The 27,753-nt window shown below is 45.2% G+C and overlaps 1 protein-coding gene across 1 annotated transcript; it reads right to left on the bottom strand.

Annotated features, from left to right (window-relative positions):
- Positions 1-280: 280 nt before the first annotated feature.
- Positions 281-9,495, bottom strand: esr2a (estrogen receptor 2a; the record flags this gene model as incomplete). Its single annotated transcript, XM_083688762.1, has 9 exons — positions 281-781; positions 1,096-1,359; positions 2,017-2,200; positions 2,865-2,998; positions 5,118-5,256; positions 5,523-5,831; positions 6,036-6,158; positions 7,934-8,094; positions 9,137-9,495. 8 exons carry the CDS (start codon positions 9,493-9,495, stop codon positions 1,116-1,118), a joined length of 1,653 nt encoding a protein of 550 aa, XP_083544888.1. The 3' UTR covers positions 281-781; positions 1,096-1,115.
- Between the last annotated feature and the right edge of the window lie 18,258 nt (positions 9,496-27,753).

The following is a 27,753-nucleotide window of genomic DNA, read 5'->3' on the forward strand; positions in this document are numbered from 1 at the left end:
AAAATAAGATGCAAGCTTCACACCTAACATTTAATACATCTGGCCCTAGAGTGCAAATGCCAAATCTCCAACCTTATATTTTGATTGTCACTCAAAGCTACATGTCATATGGCTAGAACACATTAGCAAATGCATATTACATATAAAAATAGACTCAAGTATTTTATACAAGTATTTTTCTTTTGAGTTACACATTACAGGAACAAACAGAAGAGTTCATGATGTTCATTTGGACTTGCAGTAGGTTGATAGCCCCTCTGCAGAGAAAACAACTACAGTTCATTAGATCAAACCGTTTGGCTTCCAACAATCTTCCAACAAGCTGTGTCTCAAAACTCTAAACTGGTGTCATTTCTTCATCTTCTTTCCTTCATTGCCAGTGAACCCTGAAGCTATTCCGCCAAGCCATTGCCTCCACCTACCCAGCCCATTTGTCATGCAAGCAAATAGCCATATGCAATCATATTGCAATGGCAATTGAAAACATTTGTCACCCTGTTTTGCGGGTCCCTAGCAGGTCTTGGGGAACAAGTCCCTTTCATAGCATATTCAGAGTGGTCATCATGACTATTTCCATGTTTGTTGCCCATTCCTGTGTCTCAAAAATTGTTCCAAGTCCCCCATCTAGGATAAAATAGTCTCAGTAGACGTCCCGGACACAGCAAGTCTTAGCCCCTCATTTGGCTTCAGCTTGTTCAGATTGTAGTCCTTCAGCTTGTTCAGATTGTAGTCCTTCAGCTTTGGGGCTCCTTTAGTGTGTGCTAGAGATCAATTGTAAACACTGGAAGGAGGAAACAGAAGAAGGGACACAAACAGGGGAAAGAAATCATGGCTTCTGTTGTATGAGGACTATTGCCAAAATGAACATTAGTAACACAAGTTACAGGGATGGTTAACTTCTTTTTAAAACCGTTTTTTCCTTGTGTTGGCACCGACAAAGTTTTTACATGCAAACGCTGTTATTTAGCCCTGACCAAACAATGTTATAATCCTGACGTTTAATAGTCGTTGGAGTGTACACACTGTTAATCTTGGAAGCTGTCACATTCAAGGTGACAGGACATGACATATTCTTAAATGTTATTTAGTCCAAACCTGTTTTCCTGTCTTTCTCACTACAATCCTGAGGGTGGCCTCCGCTGCTGCTGGGAGTCCAACTTTGGGGGGGGCAGCTGCCGGGTGTGGAGGGACAGGGAGGCCAGGGTGGGGCTCTCCTCAGGAGAAGGGTCCCGTGAAGGATCTGGGTCTGGCAGGTGGGAGCCATGCATGATGTGGGCATCCAGCATCTCCAGAAGCAGGTCGTACAGAGGCACCATGTTCCTCATCTTCATAAAGTGCAGGTGAATCATGCCCTTGTTACTGAACAGATTCAGAGGTAGAGAAGAAGGGTAGGGAAAGAAAGGATACATCACTGGAGGACAAGGAAGAATGCTAGTTTGCCAGTGTGTGGTTTAGCTGGTGACTGTTGTATCGTTTAGTAGTGATGGTGGTGGTGGCTCTGTTGTGGCTCTGTTGTGATTGGTAAATGTATTAAGGGTCTGTGACACCTTCTAATGACAACCGTGGATCGTTGTTGATGCCGGGGGCTGTATTGTGGCTCAGTCATGATGACGGTGCTTCCATGGTGACGACGGGGACTGTATGGCAGCTCTGTTGTGATGTGGTGTCAGTATTGTAGTATTGTGGTAACGGTGTATTGTAGCTGAGTGGTATCTGGTGAATGTGGCCGTGGTTATGTTGTGGCTGATTGGTAGAAGGTGATTATGATGGAGGTGACTATCATATCGAGTGTGATGGTGGTGACTTTATTGTTGTGGCTAGAGCAGTATCCTATCAGTGTGACGGCGGTGACTTAGAAGCTTTACACACTACAGGGCCGACCAAAACCATACTGTGCTGGCTTGGACCAGCACTGTTTCAGCTACTCTGGTGGATGCGTCATCAAGCCAGCCCAGTAGCGCTCAGCTGGGTTTCGGCTCTATGGTATAAATTAGGGTTTAATAGTGGCTGTTGTACCTGACATGGCGGATGTGCGACAGCAGCATGAGCAGGTGAGCCAGACGCATGGACTGCTGCTGGAAGCTGAGGCCCTTCCTGGCGATGGCCCACACCAGCGCATCGGTCACGGCATCCAGCAGGCGCAGGAGCGCTGAGCGACTCTGCAGCTCCTCACCCCCCTCAGGGGAGCCCAGGCTCATGTCTGCAGCCACACACAAAGACACAGGAAACACCATGGACACACAGGAAACACAGAGACACAGGAAACACCATGAACACACAGGAAACACCATGAACACACAGGAAACACCATGACACAGGAAACACAATGAACACATAGGAAACACCATGAACACACAGGAAACACCATGACACAGGAAACACAATGAACACACAGGAAACACAAACAGCAAACACATTAAATGATGATAAAAACATTTTTTAACCAGAGTTGTGTAAACAATTGCCATTCCAGATATTTCCAAACATCCTGATTATTTCAGTTACACTTTGATTACTCAGACCCCATAAATAGGCACCAATTGTAACTCCTAACCCACTGACCTGGAAACGGGTACTGACTGTAACTTAGCTGTGTGTTAAACAGAAACTCTGATATGAGAGGAGAGTAAGTCAAATGATACACAGTGTTCCCATTAAGTCTTTCCATGGTGAGTAACACCGTTGGTTGCCCCTGCAAACCCTCCCTAGACTCCCACGCCAAACCGCTAGGATTGCACTGAAACTTCAAACCGAGCAAAAGATCTGTACTGAAAATAAGCATTGCACATGCACACAATTTACAATCACAGGCAAACATGCATACGCTTGCACACATGCATGCATGCATGCACACACACACTTACTGGAGTTGAAGAGTATCATGGCCTTAAGGCAGACGTACTCCTCCCTCTGCAGCTTCAGCTCTCTGAACCTGGAGGTGGCTGCCAGCAGCATGTCAAAGATCTCTACAAAGCCCTGCACACAGCTCCCCTCGTCCCTGGAAGCACACACACAACCACACACACACACACACACACACACACACACACACACACACACACACACACACACACACACACACACACAACCACACACACACACACACACAACCACACACACACACAACCACACACACACACACACACAACCACACACACACACACACACACACACACACACACACACACACACACACACACACACACACACACACACACAGATATATATACACACACACACACACACACACACACACACACACACACACAACCACACACACACACACACACAACCACACACAACCACACACACACACACACACACACAGTGCCCTGCATATGTAATGGGACAGTGAAGCATGTTTTCTACTTCTGGCTCGATATTCCAAAGGTTTGAGGTTAAAGTAGAGATTCCCAGCTTTTATTTGAGGGTGTTTGTGTACATATTGGTTTCGCCATTTAAAAATGACAACACTTGACCCAACACATACTGCCATAGCAACCTGGGAGTTTTTCAGGCCCAAAAAGTGGAAAGATCTTGACTGACCAAGTCAATTTCCAGATTTAGATCTAATTGAACATGCTCTGATGTCAATGAATAGTACAGAGGATGGAGACAAGAGAAGACAAAATGCTTCGCTTCACACAAAACCACATTTGAAAACTTAATTTGGATCAATTTAATTTTGATTTGGGTCAATTATTAGTCACACCTGTGACACACACACATGCATGCATGCACGCACACACACACACACACACACACACACACACACACACACTCATGGATACACAATGAAACATAACAAATAACTGGGGATGTAATCGTAAAAAAGGTGGATAAACTCTGCATTTCTGTTGAGATTATGGGGTACCTTCCGAGTTTGGGAAATTAATCCCATTTTCAGTGGATCGAATGTAAGTATTTTGTTATTCAGATTTATATTACTCCAGCACGTAACAAGCTCTTTGTGTGTGTCTCCCTTGCGTCCACTGAATGAAATTAATTCAAAGCTTGAATTTGAATTTAATTCAAAACCTTTAATTTGAATTTATGCGGCTCACCAGAAGTATAGCTGTAGCTATATTGTGATTAACACTCATCTATGTGCTTAAAGAGATGCTGCTGAAGTTTTGGTTGCTATTTCTTTGCATTACATTTTGGCTTAAATGTTGACTATGGTTCATGATATACTGGTAATCAATTTCTTATCCTCATTAAACCACACAGTCCTCAGTTTAAGGCCAAAAATGTTTTATCTTTTGCTCATGGGAGTGAGGAGGTGTGCCTCTCTCTGACCAATAAGGTGATTTCTTCACAGAAGTCTATTTCGATTATAACTGGTTTCGTAAGCTATTATAGGATCGGTCGAATCACTGTATGTCAAATACTTTCAAATACAAAAGCTGCATATTATTTCGCTTGCCAATACAATGGAACTAATGGACTCGTCCCAAAAGTACAATCTCCAAGCTAAATAAAGCATGTTTGACCCAGATCTGTCAATGATGTGGTAGACTGACGCCATATATCAGAAGGAGAGAGCTTCTGGAAATTTATTCCAGCCAATTTTCGAGGTTATTTTGCCATTCTCTCCTGGGTGATTATTTTTGGGGGGCACATATGTAATATGTGAATAGGACCATGTCAACCTGTCAACTGTAATTTCGTTACTGCTCATAAGAGCCAAAAAGAGGATGTCATTATTGCATTAAATAATTCACAGCTACGGGACAAAGTCAAGCTGAAGAGACTTCCTGAAGAGTAGAGTTCTCTATCCATCCTTTGGAGGCTCAATTCAGTCAAAACAGTAATACTGTACATTGATAACGCTGTAGCTCTTATGCTTAAATGCAACCACAGAATGATTTTATGTACCATAAAAACCCACAACCATCATTTGTATTTGTAGATCGAATAAGGTACAAGTAAGGGCTGAAAACGTATGTGTTTTGTAAAAAATAAAAAGCAAAGAAGAGATGGGTCTTCAATCTATGGTGGGAGATTCTAACAAACCATTCCGAACTGTGATTGATTGATGATTGATTGAAATAAAACATGGTTTGTTTGTTTGACCTCACTGTGGGTGGAAACAACGACAGAGGGGATGAGGTTACCTGCTCAGGCTGAGGTCGGGCGAGAAGACCAGCTTCCCAGGGTGGTCCACAGACCTCCACATGAGCCCCAGCATTAGCACCTCCAGCCAGCTGCACTCCAGCAGGTGCACCTGGTCAGACAAGCTCAGATCAAGGAAACCTTTAGGAACAGACCAGGGGAGGGTAGACAAACAGAGGTTGAACCATTCTGAAACCTCTAGGGACAGACCAAGGGAGGATAGACAAACATAGGTTTCAGAATGGTTCAACCTCTAGGGACAGACCAAGGGACGATAGACAAACAGAGGTTGAACCATTCTGAAACGGGACAGACCTCAGCTTATACTGAAACACATACTTAACACACATTCAACAACTCCCGACAGACAGACAGACAGACAGACAGACAGACAGACAGACACACACCTGGGATCTTCTTGGCCCAGCTGATCATATGGACCAGCTCCTTGTCTGCCAGGTTGGTGAGTGACATCATCACGTTGGCCTCCGTCAGAGGCCTCTTCATGTCCGTCATGAGGTAGATCTCTGGTGGCTCCGCCTCCATGATGCAGCCCATCAGCTGCTCCGGGGTCAGTGCAGGTGGGGGAAGCTCATTGGCTGTCATCTCGCGCCCCTCCACCGAGCCCTGCCTAGACCCACTGGCTCTGTGCCGCGAGGCCAAGCGGCCCAGGCGCCTCGGCAGGGGACCCCTGTAGTTGGCGCGGTCTTGCCGGTCTCTCCGGATACCTGAGAGCCAGACAGGAAGAGACCTTAGTCAGGAAAACTCTGGCCCTGTCCAAGGCTATGCGTTTGCCTTTGGAGTCTGCTGTTGATGTCTGTCAACATGAGGACTAAAGAGGTTTCAATGAAAGTCAAGGAAGCCATTATTATATGCTACCTCCTGCACCTTTAATCACCATATTTCTTTCGGACACGTACCTGTGCCACTCTTGGTCATGCCCACTTCGCAGCATTTGCGGAGGCGGCAGGACTGGCAGCTCTTACGGCGGTTCTTGTCGATGGTGCACTGGTTGGTGGCAGGGCAGATGTAGTCATTGTGTCCTTGGTTAGAGAGAAGAGGGTGGTAAAAGGAGAGAGGACGTAGGGAGAGAAAGAAATAGAGCATTTTAAAGGTGGAGGAAGGAGAGAGAGGAAGGAGATGGAGAGAGAGAGAAAGAAAGAAAGAAAGAAAGAAGGAAATAGAGAGGAACAGAGGGAGAGAGACAGAGGGAGAGGTAGATACAGAAAGATGGGGACAGAGTAATAAAGATAAAACAACATCATAATATTTACTTGACACATTTACAACCACAAATCATAAATCCCCAATAAGAGTAATAACAGAGACGTATACATGTAAGACCCAATGGAAAGGGAGTGGTAGAGACAAGAGACAAGAGACCCATGTTTTCAAAATAACATCAAAGAAGGTGCCAGACGTAATAAAATGATAGTTAATGGGTAGCTTAAATCTAAAACAATCTTGAGATATAATCCTGATCAGAGAGAGTGGACTGTCGGAAAGTTCTATCCTTCGAGACCCCTTAAGATGCACAAACACAGCAACACACACCAGAGTACAAACAGACCACAGTCATGACCCTGCAGGGTGATTCCTGAGGGGGAACACTGCGCTCCCACCTTTGGCCCTGGGGAGGAGGCCTGGTCCGGACCCAATAATGAATTAACTAGAGACCAACTGGGGGACTAAACTAATAATATAATGAATTGTCATTGACTGTTCACAAAACAGAAGAGAGATGTCCAACCATATTGACAACAAAAGCGTTTTTGCAATAACCTCTGATCTGATCATTTATGTAACTACATAACTTTGTTTTCTCTCTTTCTCACTCCCCTCTCTTCTTCTTTCCTCTTTGAATTTGTGCAGTTGGACAAAATGTTGGTAAAACTGGAAAATAATCATCATTCAAAATAATAATCATAATCTGTGGCGAAGTCGTGGTTTGGCGGTACCGTCTCAATACATTTGAAAATCAGGGAGAGGTGGGTATGACAAATAATAATAATAATATCAAATGGCTGTCTGACAACGGTCAAGGGAGAGCCTTATAAATGTCTACCAGGTTTATAGCGAAAGAGTAGACTGTCTTTGATGCGTCATCGCTTTTACGTGATTGGTGTAAATGCTATTTTGCATCTGTAGATTAAAGGGTTACTCCCATGTTTAAGACATTGACTAAGACTGTACCCCAAGGGCATGTGTACCAAATTTCATGGCATTTGGTGAGCCACATCGAGACATTGAGAAGAGTTGTCATAGCGCCCCCATTAGGACAATGGGGGTAATATTACATTTGGGGGTAGTGGTCACCACTTCCTATCATACTGCAAGTTTCAAGCCTCTAGCATGAAGCATGTCACAGGAAATTGAGTGACAGCATCTTAACAATAATAACAATAACAAGAATTCTAAGCCCTACAGGCTTAAGCCAGGGTGGTTTTAAGTGAACCCAAGTGCAGAAAGGAGGCAGGACTCAGAGTTGCAACAATCAAACATAAATTTTAATTTAGCTTCGCAGGGAAACACAGGTACATCCATTGAACGAAAGTTCAAGACTGAACAACGGGTGGAGGAAAAGCCAGGCATATAAGCTAGACATTTAACTAGGCACAGGTGTGGACAATAAACTAACAGGTGAATAAGGAAAACAATAAACGAGTCTCTGGCGGCCACTAGTGGCCAGTGGAGGAAGCAGCAGGAGTGAGATGGATTCCTCACACAGTGTCTGCCCTTAAGACCCTCATAATCTTCACCATCATAGAGCAATTCATTTCTGTGTGTGTGTGTGTGAGCTTGCATGAATGTGCCTTACCTTGGATGCTCCTCTTAAAGAAAGCTTTGCAGCCTTCACAAGACCACACTCCATAGTGGTAGCCGGAGGCGTAGTCATGACACACAGCACAGAAGTGCAGGTCAACTTTGCCTCCCGAGGCGACGCCCTTCTCCTCACCCTCCTCGACACACTTCTTTTTACTGTCACACAGAGGGGCAATACTTTACAGACACATTTTACCTCATGAAAAAAAAAAAAGGAAAATCCCTTGAAACAGCATATATAGCGCATATATATGCTATATATGCTGTTTCAAGGGATTTTCCTTTTTCTTATATATATATATATATATATATATATATTGATGTTACAGTTTTTCGCAATTAATTTTGAAAAATGTTTGCAAACAATGTTTCATACTCTCAAAACTGTCGGCACAGCCATCGAAACAGACTTCAGCAAATTAGCCAAAATCACATCTCAAAATCAAATATTGCCATCAAAACTAAACACATATTGAATGGCTCATATATTCAGTATACACTCACCGGCCACTTTATTAGGTACACCTTGCTAGTACCGGGTTGGACCCCCTTTTGCCTTCAGAACTGCCTTAATTCTTTGTGGCATAGATTCAACAAGGTGCTGGAAACATTCCTCAGAGATTTTGGTCCATATTGACATGATAGCATCATTGCTGCAGATTTGTCAGCTGCACATCCATGATGCGAATCACCACATCCCAAAGGTGCTCTATTGGATTGAGATCTGGTGACTGTGGAGGCCATTGGAGTACAGTGAACTCATTGTCATGTTCAAGAAACCAGTTTGAGATGATGTGAGCTTTGTGACATGGCGCATTATCCTGCTGGAAGTAGCCATCAGAAGATGGGTATACTGTGGTCATAAAGGGATGGACATGGTCAGCAACAATACTCAAGTAGGCTGTGGCGTTTAAACGATGCTCAATGGGTACTAAGGGGCCCAAAGTGTGCCAAGAAAATATCCCTCACACCATTAGATATTTGCGTTAACGAGCAGCTGAACAGGTGTACCAAATAAAGTGGCCGGTGAGTGTATTCCATAAGTATCTTTTACACATTAAATGCTACAGTTAGAATTATTATTATTTATTTTTTTTTAAATAGTTTTTATAGAGTTTATACACTGTCAAATACAATCTCAGACATTGCACTCTGAACTAAAATACATTCACAGTCAGTAGGGGGCGCTGCATCCTACCTGCTCTCTGACACGGCGCGGTCACGGGGCGACAGCTCCATCCAGGGGGTTGGCTGGCCATGCTGAGGGCGGGGCTGCGGCAGGCGCAGGGACAACGGAGGCCCAATGTGGCTGTGGGTGGGCCAGAACAGGGAGGAGCTAAGTGACGGGCAGACAGAGGGGCAGTCAGGGAGGGCAGGACCACCGTAGCCCAGGAGAGAGGGGCTGTAGAAGGGTAAGGCGATGTCAGTGTAAGGAGACGGGATGCAGATGGGATGGCAAGCCTCCACGGGCAGGGCTGGGGACGAGGCGGTGAAGACGGGAGAGAGGCCCCCCCCGCCTACCCTGCTGGTGATGCTCTCTGAAGAGGAGGCAGCCATGATGACTGCAATAGCTCACAAGGCAGGCTTATCGCATCATCAAGGGTCACAGCCGTGAGAGTCCTACAAGTGTTCTATAGGGTTGAGTTTGCCAAGCTGATCTTAGGTCAGTTTTGCATTTTTTGACCAAAGTGGTTTCAGGTTAGGATTTGGAGAGGTTAAGCTAATCCTATATGGGCAACCTCTTCCCAGAGCTGGGGACTACAGGAGCTTCTCTAAGCAAGCCAGGTGGGGGGGTTTATCACATCTTCAATGGGTGACACAATTGCGTGGATCTATGGGGTATATGGGGTGTCGACGATAGGACTGCCAGGACTTTTTCCAGAGTCAACAGAGATCATTCAATCCAAGTGTGGATGGCTGACATCATTCAGAAGGGAACACAGCATGGTCTCTAGTGTCAGGTGATTCCAACTGTAGGAATAGAAACATGGAAAGAAAAAGATTGTGTGTCACCATCAAAGTACACCACTACAAAATTAAATGACACATAATTGTAAAAAAAAAAAGAAAAGAAAAGAAAGAAAAGAAAACGTCAAATGTGAAAACTCAGTCAAGATAGTTGATAAGCCCAATAAAAACAATGTATCATCATGAAAGGGTCAAATATAAATATTGATAGAACTGTATAATTCTTAAAGCGTATTTCACTAAAATTTAATATATTTTTCAGCAGTTAGTGGTTAGTAATGCGAGCCTACTGGCGTTAGATTTTTTGCAACTCTGAGTCCTGCCTCCTTTCTGCACTTGGGTCCACTTAAAACCACCCGTTACACTTACTGACTTCCATGGTAAGAAAATAAACCAGGCTTAGCAGAGAGATAGAACACAGTTTCAGAACAGATTTCTTTTCTTTTTTTTTACATTTATGGCATTTAGCAGACGCCTTTATCCAAAGCGACTTACAACAAATACGGTCTTTAGGAGGGACCATTAAGATGTAGCCTGAAGAGAGGGGTCTTCAATCTATTGGTCATGACAGCAGTGGGAAGCTCGTTCCACCAGCGGGGCGCCATGACCGTGAAAAGCCATGACCGAGTAGTGCGGCTGCTGCATCCACGTAGAGGCGGCAGTGCCAGGCGGACAGCCGAGGTGGAAGAGCGGACTGATCAGGCAAGGGCTTGGGGGCTGACCAGTGCTTGCAAGTCGGGAGGGGCTGTTCCCTTTGTCGCCCAGTAGGCAAGCACCAGGGTCTTGAATCTGATGCGAGCTGCTACCGGGAGCCAGTGAAGGGTGCGGAGGAGGGGGGTGACATGGGAGAATTTGGGGAGATTGAACACCAGACGGGTGGCAGCATTCTGGATGAGCTGCAGAGGCCTGATGGTGGAGGCGGGGAGACCGGCCAAGAGTGCGTTGCAGTAGTCAAGGCGAGAGATCACAAGTGTTTGGACCAAAAGTTGTGCTGCTTCTCACAAAAGTTGTGCTGGCCCTCCCACTGCAGATTGACAGCAATTCATAGCAATTGGCTTCAAACAGCTGGCTATGTATAGATGATTCACTTACTTTATACAAATGTTCTTGTTATAAGTCGCTTTGGATAAAAGCTGCAAAATGTCAAAAAAAAAAATGAAGTAATAATCATAATGAAGTGCAATACAGTTCATCTGTAGCTTTATGACACCCAAAGCTATTTACAGGAAATTACATAAGAGAAGGAAATAACAAATAGCCCTCGCTAGTCCAGACTAGCGAGGGTAGGCTATTGAATCACTGTTACTAAGCAACTGCCCTGGCAGGGGGAAACAGGGAACCCTCCTACACAACAGAGAAGTGGACTCCTCCCACTGGCCAATTGACTGGGCAACTTTTGACAGAAATGCGTGTTCTACCAAAAAAATATATTTTTTATTTTCTTTCACTTTGCTGACCTCATAACTTCCTAGGCACTTCTCTTTCTCACGCTGGCATGTCTCCACTATAAATTGCCCAAGCGGCACCAGAAAATCCAACTGAATTTCTGTAGATATCTTCAATGTCAGGCCCTGGGCTCCTTAAAACTCTGTCTAGGCTCCCAGTCTATCTTTTCACCTTGTTTGGACAGCCTGGGGAAATTCAAGACAGAAGTGTGTTAGGAGACCTGTAATGTGTTTGCCACACTCCCAACCAGTCAATAGGCAGCTCAAAATGGAACAGCCAATCATTTTCACTGATCCCCACGTGGCTAGTCTTCCAACAACCAAATTATATAAATGTCCATTTTAAAAAATATAGCTTGCTACCAATGTTATCTAAGTTGATTATAATTTGCTCTTTTTAATGAGAAAGGGGAGAGGGTTGGAGTTCTTGAAACATCACTTGTGCTCAAAGCCAATCAAAATGTGACCTCTTGCAGCCAGCACTCCATTCAAACCAAATCAGCTAACAACAATTTCTCCAGACTTCCAAAGGAGGCGTGAGAACAACGTGATTTGGAGGCATGGCTATGCGAGATTAGCGTGTCAGCTGACTCTTACACTGCTTGATGGGCATGATGCTGCTTGGTCAGATATTCCCCCAATAGGTAGGTTGAATCTTCAATTGTCCCAATTGATTGGCTGAAGACTGGATTGCAAAATTAACGTTTAGTTAGTTTATCTGGTGGGACTTATCACTCTGCGCTCCATTGAGAAAGCAGGTACTTCATCGTACTCCATCCACATCGCAGTGCCACATGAGAACGATCCCAGATACCCCCCACTCCCACCACTACTACCCCAACATTCACTCACTCACACACATTTCAGTCCAATCATGTCTCCAACTCCAACAAAGAAGGGTTCCTGGCCACAGGCCAGCGGTACACAGACTTCTGAAACAAAAGACCAAGGCAATTATGCTATTTCAGCCCCAGGTCTCTCTCACTCCCTACGGTCAGGGGGAAGATGAAAAGGAACTAGTCCTTTCAGGTTCCTTGGAGGAAGAGTGGATGGAGTCAGACTAGTATACCAAGTTCACAACCAAGGCAATATGGAATGATGGATAAATGACATGACGGACTGATTTCATTTGACTGATTACCATTCTTCTGACAACACTGATGGGGAAAAAAAAAACTTGCCAAAGCATAACACAGTGTCAGCAATTTGGTTATTCTCCAAAGGCTGAGTAAATTGAGTGTGAAGTGTGAGGGTGAAAAAGTGAAGTAGCGAAGGCACTGTACAGCAATGCCACAGTACGTATCGGGAGGTAAAGAATTGTACTGTACACTTTCGGTGCCGAAAGATAAAAGATTACAGTACTTTATTTCAAGATAAAACACATTCGCAGTGCAGCATGTTTGAGGAAAGAACGTTACGATTTGCACAGATTTAGTTCAGAGAAAATCATTGCGTGGAAATCCATCTGTCTTTCTGCTTACAATCAGCTTCTTTAGTTTTTTTACTATGCCAATATTTTCTCTGTTTGCATAATTCGGATGGTCATTGCCTTGTTTACTTTTATGGTGTGTAAAAGATAACTTCAAGCAGTAGTGAAAAGGACTTTTCCATGCACACCTGATGACTATTCCTGAAAACCCTTAGGGGAGTTGAGAAATGTACTTAACTTTCCTAAAACAATGCCACAAAGACACTTTGCCCCACTGTCCTAAATTTCTTATAGGTGCAGTCCTGAAAGGGATGGTTCACTATTTTTAGACGTGTATCTCTTTTCCTGTCGTTGCGGTTTAGCAAGTACAGCTGCCTCTGGCCAGGCTCGAACTCACTGTAATGGAACGGAATAGGCAGCTGTACCTGATAAATAATGATATGCACGTGAAAACTATCTGGATGATCTTGCATAAATGCCAGTAACCGGAAAAACAAGTACAAATGTATAAATAGTGAACCATCCCTTTAATTCATTTTTGGACCCCCACTTGTGTTGGTATAAAGTTGAGACCACTCTCAAACCACAGCAATAGACAGAACTCTGGATGCAAGGACAAACAGTCCGTACTATTCTAATTATACTTGTGAACATACAGTATATCATTAGATATGTATCGTTTGTCTAGAAAGACTTTGTTTATAAAACAATTAATTGAAACATTCTCATAGTTTATAATTAGGCATTCATATGTTATTCTTCAAGACTAAATTGGTATATACTGTATCAAGACTCAATGGGTACATACTGTATCAAGACTCAATGGGTACATACTGTATCAAGAAATGAAATGACCATTGAACAGATGAACAAATGTACTGTATGGGAGATGGGAGGGTGGAAGGTTAAAAACAACCCCAAAAACGATGGTGTCCCTGTTTATTAAAATAAAAACATATTGTTGTTTCCACATGATAATGTAATACAAACCCACTGACACCAATCAAAAACCACCATGTCAGTATCCAACCACCACTGGCATACTGAACAGCTTACACTACGGAACTGCTCTAATACACATCTGCTGAACAAGCCATGCACGTCTTGGCCGTTTGAAGATTGTTTGAGTAATGGGCAGTGCACACTGCAACATAAACCTTGTCTTTGATGTATGAGGCATTCACAGACCCGAAGAGGCTGACGAACCAAGTAATGGTCAGACTCATCCGTGGGTATATTTTCATAAAAACAGGACCCCCACAAATCTGACAACATACTTCCCGGAGCAAAGGAATTTCCCTCATTTCCTAACTGAGCAGCGCGATAAATTACGATATTGTTCAAAGAAACCCAAATAGGCTTCTACAATCATCAATAACACATCCACACCGACAAAAAGCAAAACCTCAAATGCTTGTGACTGAAAATAAATTCTTCTTCTTATCCAAAGTCTAAAACATTTTTCTACATTATGAAAGAAACATACAAGACAATCAACTTGCGTCAACTGGGAGGTTAAAACCTACTTTTATGTTATGTTACTTATGTGATAGTTATTCTACACACATCCTCAGGAAAGAGGAGCTTGTCCAAGTAACATTTCACCAGCTGGAGGACATACAGCTATTATGTGTGGAAATAAGCTTTCTTAGATGCCCATGCTGTTTTTCAGAAGCTTGTGCAACATTCGAGTGGGATAAGTACACCTCTCCTAGTGCAGTTAGGCACTCTAGTAGATGTGAAATTCAGTGTAGAAAGTGTTCCACTAGGCCCTCCCCAGTAATAGTCTCCTACTCTCCTGGCTCTCCTACTCTGCTCCTACAAAGCTACTGAGTGTACAGTCTGGCATTAAACACACTTGTTTCAGATATTCCTCAGTCTGCTTGGTCACGTATGTCAGAGCCAGGCTACACACCTGGTAGCCCCCCCAGAGCAGGGTCCTCAGGCTGGGGACCCCTGCACAACACACACAACAACAGTGGCTTGAACTCAGAAAGCTTTCTCACTTCTTCTTCTTCAGAAGATGATCATGATTGTACTGTATGATTGCATTGCACATGAGAATGCTGTATTTTTTTTTTTTTTTTTTTTTTAGGAAAACTGTACTTTTATAGGCATTCTTTGTAAAGCATGGACATTTTGTTAATGACTGTTCCGTGCACAATTATAGGCTAAAGAAATGGTGAAATTAAAGAGAAATTAATAACTCACTACTAATCATTGTTGAAGATAAAATATAAGGAAATATCTCGTTATTTAAACACTACTGCCGAAGTAGACCGACGTTTTACTTTAACAAATATTGTGAGATAATTAACACATGAATCCCAGAAAAATACATTAAAAAAATACAAAACACATACCTCTATTTCTAGTTTGACATCCCCGCCGGGAAATCAGTGCAACAAGTGGTTTCACTCCTTCCCACAGGGAGGCAGCGGCAGGCTTTGATGACTACATACACTCGCCACAGATGTATTCTTATGTTGTGTTCATATTGTTTATAAGCAATAATCCACAGGGAAAAGGGCGGAAAAGCGTGTTTTAACATTTACAATCATTTGTTGAGAGGAGGCAAATCTCCGTGACGCGAATGCAGATTTCTGAGTGGACCAACCACAGTTAAGAGCAATAGAAATAATGTCGATGAAGGCAACAAGTGTACCTGGAATTTGAACCCCTTCTACCTGACCATATAAAACATTAATCTCAAATAACAGTTTGGCCTCATCGCCAAATACATGGCATAGCCTACATAAAAAGTTAAAAGTTAAACCACTCGGAATTGTAGGCTGCAACTTACCTTATAGTGTACATGTCAGATGCGAGCCCAATGGACAGCGCACCGAAGTTCCATAGTTAGAATAAAACAACATTTATGGAACATTTACATAACAGACGATGGAGTTTTCCGTCATTCGGAAACCAATGTTGCGCGCGTTTCAATGTTTAATCAAACGAACACAGTAGTCTTTCTTAGTATACAATGGAGACATAAGAGATGGGACAGAATGAGTTTGAAGGTAGTCCGCCTCGACTGTTCTACAGGTACCGGCTTCTGTCCCTCTCGCTGACCGCGTCCATGGAACAGTCTCTCAGGGAACAGTCTCTCAAGGAACAGTCTCTCAGGGAACAGTCTCTCAGGGAACAGTCTCTACGCAGCCCGACGTCACTAACCACACCCGCTTCAGATCCCTGTCAGTCCCCTGAGGCAGGGGTGAAAGTGTGGCACGATCGTTCTGCACTGAAATCAGCGTTTGATTCGTTGAACGTAGACTATCACTATAGTGAATAGATTTTAAGGTTGGATTGGACTGTCACACTTAAAAGATGAAAGAGGAGTAGCGTTTTGAGTATGACCATGGCAACAGTATCTTCATTGGAACCACTTTTCATTTAGGCGACTTAAAAAGGCTTACAGTTTAAAAAGTCAAAATAGTATTAAAAAACTGAATGAAAGTTCAAGTGTAGTCAATCTACACATTTTAAAGTTGAATTGAGGTGTCAAACTTAAAAGATAAAATGCAAATGCTAAGCATATATTTGCAAAACAGTTAACACAACTCTACAAAAGACGCAAAAGTAAAAACAAATAAAATAATAATAATAATAAATAAATCATGTCAAACAAACTTAAAACATTTGGTCACAGCTGATACCTTGAATGTGAACCTCTTCTGCATGTGTGCAAAACGTCTTTGCACAATTGTTCAAACAGCAATCAGTCCTTATTGATGCATAAAGGAGGTACCTCTGAGTTGCTATTTGCAAGAATGGACCAAGTAAGAGACAGAGGGCAAGGACAAAGGAGAGGTAGAGGGGCCCTGTAGAGGACGAGGGGTCCATAGAGGTAGAGGGGCCCTGTAGAGGACGAGGGGTCCATAGAGGTAGAGGGGCCCTGTAGAGGACGAGGGGTTCAAATGCGGGTGGAGTTGCTCAAAGGGCAATATAATGAGCTAATGCTTCAGATTAATGGTGTTACCACCATTTTCATCTTATAATGAGTAAACGGTGGTTTATTGGGTATGTTTCTGCCAAATCAATATGCCATTTGGAAATCCAGCTTTTCAAACTGCTCCACTGTCATCTTGAGTTGTTCTCTCATAAATGTGTTCACCTTATTTTCCATCGCCATATAATCCTCAAGATGTTTTGAACGGTCTGATAAAATTGGTTCCTTGCAACAACAGCAATCAGTCCTTATTGATGCATAAAGGAGGTACCTCTGAGTTGCTATTCGCAAGAGGGGCCCTGTAGAGGAAGAGGGTTCAGATGCGGGTGGAGTTGCTCAAAGGGCAATGTAAAGAGCTAATGCTTCAGATTAAATGCGTGCCACAATTATTGACCATGTTGTCAATCATGGCCTTTCCATGAAAGAGGCCGGGCAGCAGGTCCAGCCTAATCTCAGTAGATGAACTGTGGCAAGAATATTCAAACAGGGGTCTCAAACTCAATTTACCTGGGGGCCGCTGGAGGTAGAGTCTGGGTGAGGCTGGGCCGCATCAAGTATTCCAAAAAAACCTGCCGTGAAGAGAAAGGTTGGCGACGAGCGCAGACAATTTCAGGAAAAATTCGCTAATTCGCGTTGAGCTAACTTGTCAACAAACACCACCGGAAGCTGTCCCGAGCCTGAGCTATGGTCGCCCAGGGCAACGACTCGGGGAAAAGGCGCGTGTGAGAAAAACGCGCGGGCCGCACGAGCACTAAACTATGATGTCTAGTAGGGGGCCACGAAATATCGTCCTGCGGGCCGCGAGTTTGAGACCCCTGTTCAAGAATGACAACAGGTCACAATGCTATACCACATTTTATTTGTATTTCGATATACTGTACTGCATGTGTAGTTGTGCATATCTGAATGTATATACACAGTAGGCTCCAAATGTATGCTGCTATCCTGACCTCAAATTCTCCCCAAGTTTATTTTTTTATGTATCCTTTAGGTTTAGATTTAAATTCAAATAAAGTTTAAAAAGTGGCCTCAGAGCGGAAACATCTGGCAGAGAGAAAGGAGAAGTCCTGGGTCCCGGAGAAAGAGAGAGATCCATCATTAAGAGGAACACTTCAGTTATGCCCCCATCTCAGGATTCACACCCCCCTAAACACCATGCCATGGACACCACAATATTCAATACTCAGAACAAGGAATCAAAACTGGATGACCCGAGGATGACAAGGTCATACCAGAGTCAATGGTTCACACTGACCTCCGGGGCCCTCATTGTTAACTTTGTGGGCATCATTTGTAGAAGTGAGAGAAGGAAGTGTTGTTTTTGTGTTGACGTTGGCACGTGTGAAGGCTTCGCCAGTGGAACTGAGTTGGCATTTTAAGTTCATTGATTAAAGTGGAGGAACAATTGATTCGATTATCACGTGCAGAGAGAGCGACCGTAAGGTCTTTGCTCGAGGACACTTAGCGCGTACAGGCTTCTGACCCACTGTAGCACTTAAACATTTAATACAACTAATTACTGTATATAATCATCAAGACATTGATGAACCGAATCAAGTGTGTTGGGCTGTCACAAAAACCTGCACAAAATGTCTGCACAAAATGTCTTCACGAGTGAAGTGACGAATTGGACTGCTACTACTGGGATCCCACATTAAGGGAACATAGATTACATTTCTTAACCAGAGGTGTTCTACCATCCTTCTTGCTAGAAGGATAGCGGGTCATGCAGTCAGTGTATACTGTAAACTGCTTCAATGGGGGAATTCGGGTGAAGACAAAAAACACACTACAGGCAGGAATACAAGTTTAAGATGGGATGGTGGTGGGAGCTGGGATGCACAGGAGAGAAATAAGGATGTGAGGTTGGACAGGCAAGACAGGGGAGGGGGAGACAAAAGACTGGAGAGGGTATAGCTGAGAAGGAGGATAGAAGGGGGAGGACAAGAGAAAGAGAGAGATATACAGTGTCCTGCGTACTGTAAGGAAGGATTTTAAATCAAACACTATTAGGTTTAAAAAGAAATTATCATAGTGCGAACAATCATATTTGATAGTGTGTACATATTGGTTTTGCCATTCAGAAACACTTTTTATGCATAGTCCCCCTATTTCAGGGTACCCAGTGCTTCATCATAGAATAGGACAATGACCCAAAACATACTGCCATAACAACTAGGGAGGTTTTCAGGCCCAGAAAGTGGAAAGTTGTTGACAGGCCAAGTCAATCTCCAGATTTCAATCCTATTGAACATGCAACTCATTTGCTGAAGTGGAGACTTAAGGCAAAACGTCCTCAAAACAAACAACAACTGAAGATGGCTGCAGTACAGTCCTGGCAGAGCATCATGCTTCACTGTCCCATTACTTACGCAGGGCACTGTATATGAGGAAGTTAGAGGAAAGCAGGGTAGAAGAGGGAGAGAGAGTTAACAAAAGAGAGAAGTATGGTTAGAAGAGGCAAATGTACACAGTAGAGAGTACCCACAAAGACCTTACTTAAACATGAAATCAACATCCACTTTCGGTTTATACGGTTGTCATGAATTTCACTTGAAATGAATCAAGCCTTGATTTGTGGTGATTTGTGGTTGGAACCTACGTTAAAATTGGTGTACCGTAAGGGGCTGAAGAGGTTATTTATCACCAGAGCATACAGTGCTTCGCCTTCTCTCCTGGTATAGGTCGTGATGTGGGAGTAGCTCCCCTTGTAAAAAGCAATTAAGACCATCTGCAAAAAATAAGAAACCCCACAGACTTGCATTCATGATTTGCTTTTGAAATTATAAAAATGTGTTTTTGTCTCTTTCTTCTCTTCATGAATGTAGGTAATTCGTAACCCATAATAGGTCCCTTGACTAGACATTGACAGCTCTCTTATTTCTGCACAAATGATGTGACAGAACACATCTGACTTGCCAGAAACACCTGCCAAGCCAATTGTCCCATTACTTTTGGGTACCCTAAAATTGGGGGAATATGCATAAAAAGTGTTGTAATTTCTGAATGGTAAAACCAATATGTATACTCTACTTTCACCTGATAGTAATTGTGAAATGCTTCACTGTTCGTTTGAATTGAAGTTTGAATTGAACAACTCAAAAAAAACAACTCAAAATAGTCCTGCCCGGTCGGAAAAGATGACACACATAACAGGAACCAACCAGGCATGTGGGGGGAGGGTTCTTGGTATGTAAAAAACAATGAAATTGCGAGCACATTCTCCTGTTGCTGTCCAGGACAATCTAAACCAGATCGGCTAATCTAAAATTCTCCAGACCTCCAAAGAAGGTGTGAGAACAACGTGATTTGGAGGTACACAAGACCAGTTTTTCAGTAATACATTTCAAGTCACAAACTTGACTGACATTTTCTATAAAGGGCGATTTAATAAACCTTCATGTGAAAAAACATGTTGGCATGTAAATCGGTAACCAAATTACAATGATTTAAAGATCACTGAAATTGCCCCTTCCAGAGGGCACTACAGTCTTCCTTGGCAGTAGGGGAATACAAACGGCACTAATGTCTATGCTTCATCATGGAATCACTGAACCAAGTCTCGTGCCTGTTTTCTGCCCCAAACCAGATCAGGCTTGTTTCATGACGAGGATGTTGATGGTTATCCAGCCTCATGATGAGGTTGAACAGGTATGGTTTATAAGGATGTGGCAGCCATAAGAAGCAATGTAAGTGCACATCTAATGGCAAAAATAGATCTCATAGATGCAGCTACACAAAGTCTTAAAGTGCCATACTTCGTTCACCTCTGACCTTTTGTCAATTACACACTTGACTCGCAAATAAACACATGTCCCTATTTTTCTCTAGAGGGCGCCCTTACTCTGCAGAAGGATGAGGGGTTGCCATGCCTGTGGCTCGGTGACATTGGCAGTGATGCTATGACCCTGAAAGGAGTGTAGAGTTTCACTCATCCACTTTTACAACATTAGCATCTGTGCTATCATGTCTTACAGCCACTGCTAGTGTAAAATTACTTCATTATACGGTAAAGCACTGTAGCTCTGTCAAAGATATTCACCCAGTAACGACATAATCACTGCGGGTGCACTTACTTTGCAAGTGAACATTATGGATTAAGTCCCAGCTATACCCCCACAACACATCTCATTTTGTAGCCGTGAGCAGCCATCTTGGATGAGAAAAGGCTGTTCTCCCGCCTCTTCGTTGATTTGGCTGGTTAGCAGGCCCGTCCATCATCTGTATAAAGGTGGACCTATGAAACATTGGCATGTTTTGTGACAAAAGCCAGGACTAGCTGAAAGCTCTCCTTGATGTCACTCTGCCCAGTCCATTGTGCTTGATTGACATCGACAGTGCCAAGGGGTCACCAGAGGTTTAATGGCCGGAGACAGGGGCAAGGGGTGACTGGGGGGGTGGGGGTGAGGCAGCAGGACTCTGTCCAGGGTCAAAGGTTAAACTTGACTTTCCACATCGCCACACTTGAGCGGGCCGTCAGAGAATGCCTCTTCCTTCGGAGGGAAACGGCCTCACGTCAAACCGTCAGGACACACCGTCTCTCGTTTCTCCCCTGATACCGTCTCACTTCACAGCTTCCGGCAGTTTCTGTGTGTCAGTCCGTGTGGAGAGCTTACATTGGCCTTCCCACTTTCCCCAACACTACCAATCAGACTTTGGCAGAATACAAATATCAGATACAATTACATAAGCTCTGCTTGATTTAGCTTGCCCAGTATAATGAAATCAATGGAATAGTCTCAAAAGTATAAACTTAAAAAAATAAAAAATTCAGCTGTAAAGTGCTACCTGGTTAGCAGATGTGCACCGGGGAAATATGGTAAATTAGTTAGCCTCAGTTACCCATGGCAGTTTCAGGATATTCCTTAGTCATCCTGATCATGTTCAGGAGGCAAGGACTGTTTCACTGTCCACATACGTAGTTCCAGAGGTTAGAAACCATGTCCAAGATACTGTAGGTCTGGCCTTCATGTACATCTGTATGGGCAGCTGACAAGCTTCGAGTGAGGCGGTGTCTGTCCTCTAGAGAGCAGTAGCAGTGTGGTATTCCCTGCTGCAGTAGTGGGATGGTATTCCCTGCTGCAGTAGTGGGATGGTATTCCCTGCTGCAGTAGTGGGATGGTAGTCCCTGCAGTAGTGGGATGGTAGTCCCTGCAGTAGTGGGATGGTAGTCCCTGCTGCAGTAGTGGGATGGTAGTCCCTGCTGCAGTAGTGGGATGGTAGTCCCTGCAGTAGTGGGATGGTAGTCCCTGCAGTAGTGGGATGGTAGTCCCTGCAGTAGTGGGATGGTAGTCCCTGCTGCAGTAGTGGGATGGTAGTCCCTGCAGTAGTGGGATGGTAGTCCCTGCTGCAGTAGTGGGATGGTAGTCCCTGCTGCAGTAGTGGGATGGTAGTCCCTGCTGCAGTAGTGGGATGGTAGTCCCTGCTGCAGTAGTGGGATGGTAGTCCCTGCAGTAGTGGGATGGTAGTCCCTGCAGTAGTGGGATGGTAGTCCCTGCTGCAGTAGTGGGATGTAGTCCCTGCAGTAGTGGGATGGTAGTCCCTGCAGTAGTGGGATGGTAGTCCCTGCAGTAGTGGGATGGTAGTCCCTGCAGTAGTGGGATGGTAGTCCCTGCAGTAGTGGGATGGTAGTCCCTGCTGCAGTAGTGGGATGGTAGTCCCTGCAGTAGTGGGATGGTAGTCCCTGCAGTAGTGGGATGGTAGTCCCTGCAGTAGTGGGATGGTAGTCCCTGCTGCAGTAGTGGGATGGTAGTCCCTGCAGTAGTGGGATGGTAGTCCCTGCAGTAGTGGGATGGTAGTCCCTGCTGCAGTAGTGGGATGGTAGTCCCTGCAGTAGTGGGATGGTAGTCCCTGCAGTAGTGGGATGGTAGTCCCTGCAGTAGTGGGATGGTAGTCCCTGCTGCAGTAGTGGGATGGTAGTCCCTGCAGTAGTGGGATGGTAGTCCCTGCAGTAGTGGGATGGTAGTCCCTGCTGCAGTAGTGGGATGGTAGTCCCTGCTGCAGTAGTGGGATGGTAGTCCCTGCTGCAGTAGTGGGATGGTAGTCCCTGCTGCAGTAGTGGGATGGTAGTCCCTGCAGTAGTGGGATGGTAGTCCCTGCAGTAGTGGGATGGTAGTCCCTGCTGCAGTAGTGGGATGTAGTCCCTGCAGTAGTGGGATGGTAGTCCCTGCAGTAGTGGGATGGTAGTCCCTGCAGTAGTGGGATGGTAGTCCCTGCAGTAGTGGGATGGTAGTCCCTGCAGTAGTGGGATGGTAGTCCCTGCTGCAGTAGTGGGATGGTAGTCCCTGCAGTAGTGGGATGGTAGTCCCTGCAGTAGTGGGATGGTAGTCCCTGCAGTAGTGGGATGGTAGTCCCTGCTGCAGTAGTGGGATGGTAGTCCCTGCAGTAGTGGGATGGTAGTCCCTGCAGTAGTGGGATGGTAGTCCCTGCTGCAGTAGTGGGATGGTAGTCCCTGCAGTAGTGGGATGGTAGTCCCTGCAGTAGTGGGATGGTAGTCCCTGCAGTAGTGGGATGGTAGTCCCTGCTGCAGTAGTGGGATGGTAGTCCCTGCAGTAGTGGGATGGTAGTCCCTGCAGTAGTGGGATGGTAGTCCCTGCTGCAGTAGTGGGATGGTAGTCCCTGCAGTAGTGGGATGGTAGTCCCTGCAGTAGTGGGATGGTAGTCCCTGCAGTAGTGGGATGGTAGTCCCTGCAGTAGTGGGATGGTAGTCCCTGCAGTAGTGGGATGGTATTCCCTGCTGCAGTAGTGGGATGGTAGTCCCTGCAGTAGTGGGATGGTAGTCCCTGCAGTAGTGGGATGGTAGTCCCTGCTGCAGTAGTGGGATGGTAGTCCCTGCTGCAGTAGTGGGATGGTAGTCCCTGGCCTCATACACCTATGAGAAAGGCATCAGGTTATGTGCTCCATGCAGGACAGTTACACATAGTTTATTATGTCACATAATGCTAGAATGACAAACAATGTTTTTTGTTTTTTTCTTGATTGTGTTTTATTATGCTTTTATTACGCCAAACCTAACTGTATTACCATTTTATATTCAATAAATGGTTAAACTAAGACAGGAGTGTTCCTGACTGAAACGGAGAAGGCTTAGTTCAGACAGGACACTCTAAGTCAGTGCTAGCCGTCTGTCAGGTGACAGATCAGGTGCTTACATGTATGCACCCAACACAATCACGTTACACGTTGGTATAGTGGTCAGTCTACACACCTTTCTGTAGCCTACAGTATTGTTGCTGGTACTGTTGGTCATTACGAGAGGGTGATATTGCTTTGTTCCCACCACCACCACCACCACCTGCTTTGGTTCTGCTCTGTCTGTGTCTATCAGGGGGTTGATAGATGTGTGGGCTCCCTGCCATGATGTATACATGGATGTGTTGTGGTCGTTTATTTGTTGAATTTATTTGTTATTTATTTGTTGTGGTTGGTTGTTTAAAAGAGCAGAGCCATCCAAATGCATCAAGCCTAATTGTATTACTATTTTATATTCAATAAATGGTTAAACTAAAACATGAGTCCTGACTTGAACCAGAAGGAATGACGTCCACTCTCCACAGAGATTGTACATTTAGTCAGCTTCACACCTGTGAGCCAGGTCCACATTCGGTAAGGCCCATCCACACAGCTCTGTATGATAAATGTCTACAGGTGACAGTGTCTGAATGTGTTAGCCCAAATTGGAGACTAGAATTGGAGCATTTGACAGGATTGGAGTATTTGACAGGAATAACAACATCAGTGGTCCCTCTGACGGTGCCTGCCTTGACAGCACCGTCCATCATCTGCATGTGTTAACTCTTCCCTCTTCTACCTCTCCCCCCCCTTCCTTTCATTCTTCCCTCTTCCACCAAACAGGCTCACAGTTTTCAAACGTGGCTTTCTTTTATTGTCACATAAAAACATATAAGAAACACAGAAGCATCCAACGCTTTTGTAACATCCCCCCATTGTGGGCACTTCCCTTGGCCCCTCGGTCCCTTGGTTGCCATGTTTGCACAGAGAACCACCCCGTCGTCCCGTCTTATCCTAACCATCCAAGGGTATCCAACAGCCCTGCGCGTACAGTAGGAGAAAGAAAACAGCCGACGCTGTTTAAAGAAAGCGCTGGACTCGGAGGAAGGGACCTCATTGTAGCCCCAGCACAATGGGCTCATTCTTCAGGCCCTTGGGCAGAATAACATTGCTCCTTGGGGGCGGGTGGCACAGGAAAATAAGTCTTTGGGGAGCCCTGTACACGCGTGCACACACACCCACACACACACACACACCCACACGCACACGGACACACACACACACACACACATACACATGTACACACACACACACACACACACACACACACACTGATATCCAGGGAGTTACCCAAACCTTTATTTATAGCAACACATGCACATGCACACACACACACACACACACACACACACACACACACACACACACACACACGCACACACACACACACCCGTACACACACACGTACACACACACACACACACAAACACACCGATCTCCAGGGAGTTACTTTATTTACAGCAATTGGGCACTCATTGTGCACACCCAAAAGGGAAGGACAAGGAATAAAACACTCAGTAAGTCCCTGGTACCTCCCTGTAGTATAATAGACCCTCATCATTATTTTTGGCTTGAACTCTCAAGGCCTTGTCACAATATAACTGACGTTTGGGTTGATTGTTCTGGCCCTGGCGTCTGTCTCGGTGGAGTTCAGCAGTGACTTGACTTCCGCAGGGAAACGACATCACAAAGAAGTGAGTTACAATGACAGAATTGTTTTATGACATCATAGTCAGACTTAGAATTGACATGTGGATAAATGAATTCGTAGGTAAGCCGTGCATGCTGCATCTATGGAGACACGTCCACTAGCAACAAGTGACAAGAGACACGAGACCTGCGGGACATGAAGCAATGTTGTGTCTCTTGGTTTGAACGCACCTTTAGGATGGGAGACATTGTACAGTACAACCTAGCTCAACACCCCCTGTAGCCACGTTGAGGGATTCACATCGCCCTAATGTTAATAACTTCAAGATCCCAACCCTCTTTGGCCGACACAGCTCTCTCCCTGTGATGGAGGTGAAAATGAGCGTGAGAGTGAAACTGTTCCTTTGCTTTAACAGATTCACCCTCTCCTCCTCCAGGAGTGTTTCTGCACAATAACAAGCTCCCTCTCCCTCGTTGTCTGAAGGCCGGTGCATTAGTGAGGCAGCGGGTTAGTGGGTTCTTGGTTATTTCTCTCTACTGCGGAGTCACACATTTGCACACACACACACAGACACACACGCACACACTCACACACACGCACACATGCACACACGCACACACAAACATTTGAATACTTTATTTGGGTTCATAGTTAAGCATTACATCAAAGAACCCAAAATATAACAGGGGGGGGGGGGGGGGGGGGCTATAATGACTTCTTGAGGGGCATTCCTCCGTGGCGCCGTGTCGTTTGCACAGTTGGTTACGCTTGTCACACTTCACGTCACACGTTTCATGTCACTCTTTTCCAACCTCCTCCCCTCTCCTCCTTCCCTCTCTCCCCTCTCCTCCCTTATGCCCTCTGGCCACACCTACTGTAAGCAGTCAGGGATCTGAGGATCACGTTACGTGACATTAACATTAACGTGACATTAATTTGCTCCTTCAAGCAGGTAATTAGCGGTGGGGACATGCCTTCCCATAGCCATGCCAAAGGCCAAGCATTCACGTATGAAGCTTGACAAAGCACCCGCGCACATATGTGTACACACTAACACACAAACACCAGAAGATGGGGCGGGGGGGGGGGGGGGGGTTAAAATAGCCTCTCTCTCTACAGGGGAGAGGAGGGCAGCTGTTCCATAGTAAATTGAGAGAGAGATCAAGGTTCATTGGTCCTGTCAGCCTCAGGGCCCTATAGTCCCCAACATGGCCCTCCCGTCCTCTTGCTCCCCCGTTCTCCCGTAGGGCAGTGCTATTCAACCATATGTTTAAGGGGGCCAGCTTTTCAAATTGTGATTTGCAGGGGGGCCAGACATTACTGCTTGCATGCGATTAGTTTGGCACCAAATATCAGTCTAAATTGATGGGCGGGCCAGATCTTGCCGTAGGGTCTTTTCACCTCACACCCAAAAATATCAACCTTGTTCTAACTTCTCCTCAACGTGAAGCTAGGCACCACACCGGTACCCACCTCCATTTAGCCACAATCGCTTCCCGCCACTGTCTATTTGTGTCCACGTTAGATGAATGAGCACTAGAACTCAGGGACCCGGAAACTGAAAGGGTTGTGGGAGGGGCGGCCAATCTCAGGCAGAATACAGGCAACAAAACAAGACCTTGTCTGCGTAAAACACATCCCGGGGCAGACTATACTGGGAGAATATGAATAGCCTTGCCTAAAAATATGAGAGGCCAAATAACAGTGGAGGTTTTCCATTACAAAGGCCTTGGGTGGATGGGAATGTGGGGTTGGAAGGGGGGGGTAGATCTTTGGGACCTCTATCCACTAGACAACATGTTCCACACGGATCGGATTCCCTTTAGTTAGGCTCCTACCTGGAAATGGAGGAGAAGAGAGAGGGGGCCAGACATTTTTGTCCTGCTCCACTCCACGTGACACTGAGAGGTGTCACATGTGGCACCGCCACCTTACCCCACCCCACCCCACTTCTGTCCACCTTACCCCACACCACCTCTGTCCACCTTAACCCACACCACTTCTGTCCACCTTACCCCACACCACCTCTGTCCACCTTACCCCACACCACCTGTGTCCACCTTACCCCACCCCACCTGTGTCCACCTTACCCCACCCCACCTCTGTCCACCTTACCCCACACCACCTCTGTCCACCTTACCCCACCCCACCTCTGTCCACCTTACCCAACACCACCTCTGTCCACCTTACCCCACCCCACCTGTGTCCACCTTACCCCACCCCACCTCTGTCCACCTTACCCAACACCACCTCTGTCCACCTTAACCCCACACCACCTCTGTCCACCTTACCCCACACC

This window comes from Argentina silus (assembly GCF_951799395.1).
Source record: "Argentina silus genome assembly, chromosome: 17".
Lineage (NCBI taxonomy): Eukaryota > Metazoa > Chordata > Actinopteri > Argentiniformes > Argentinidae > Argentina > Argentina silus.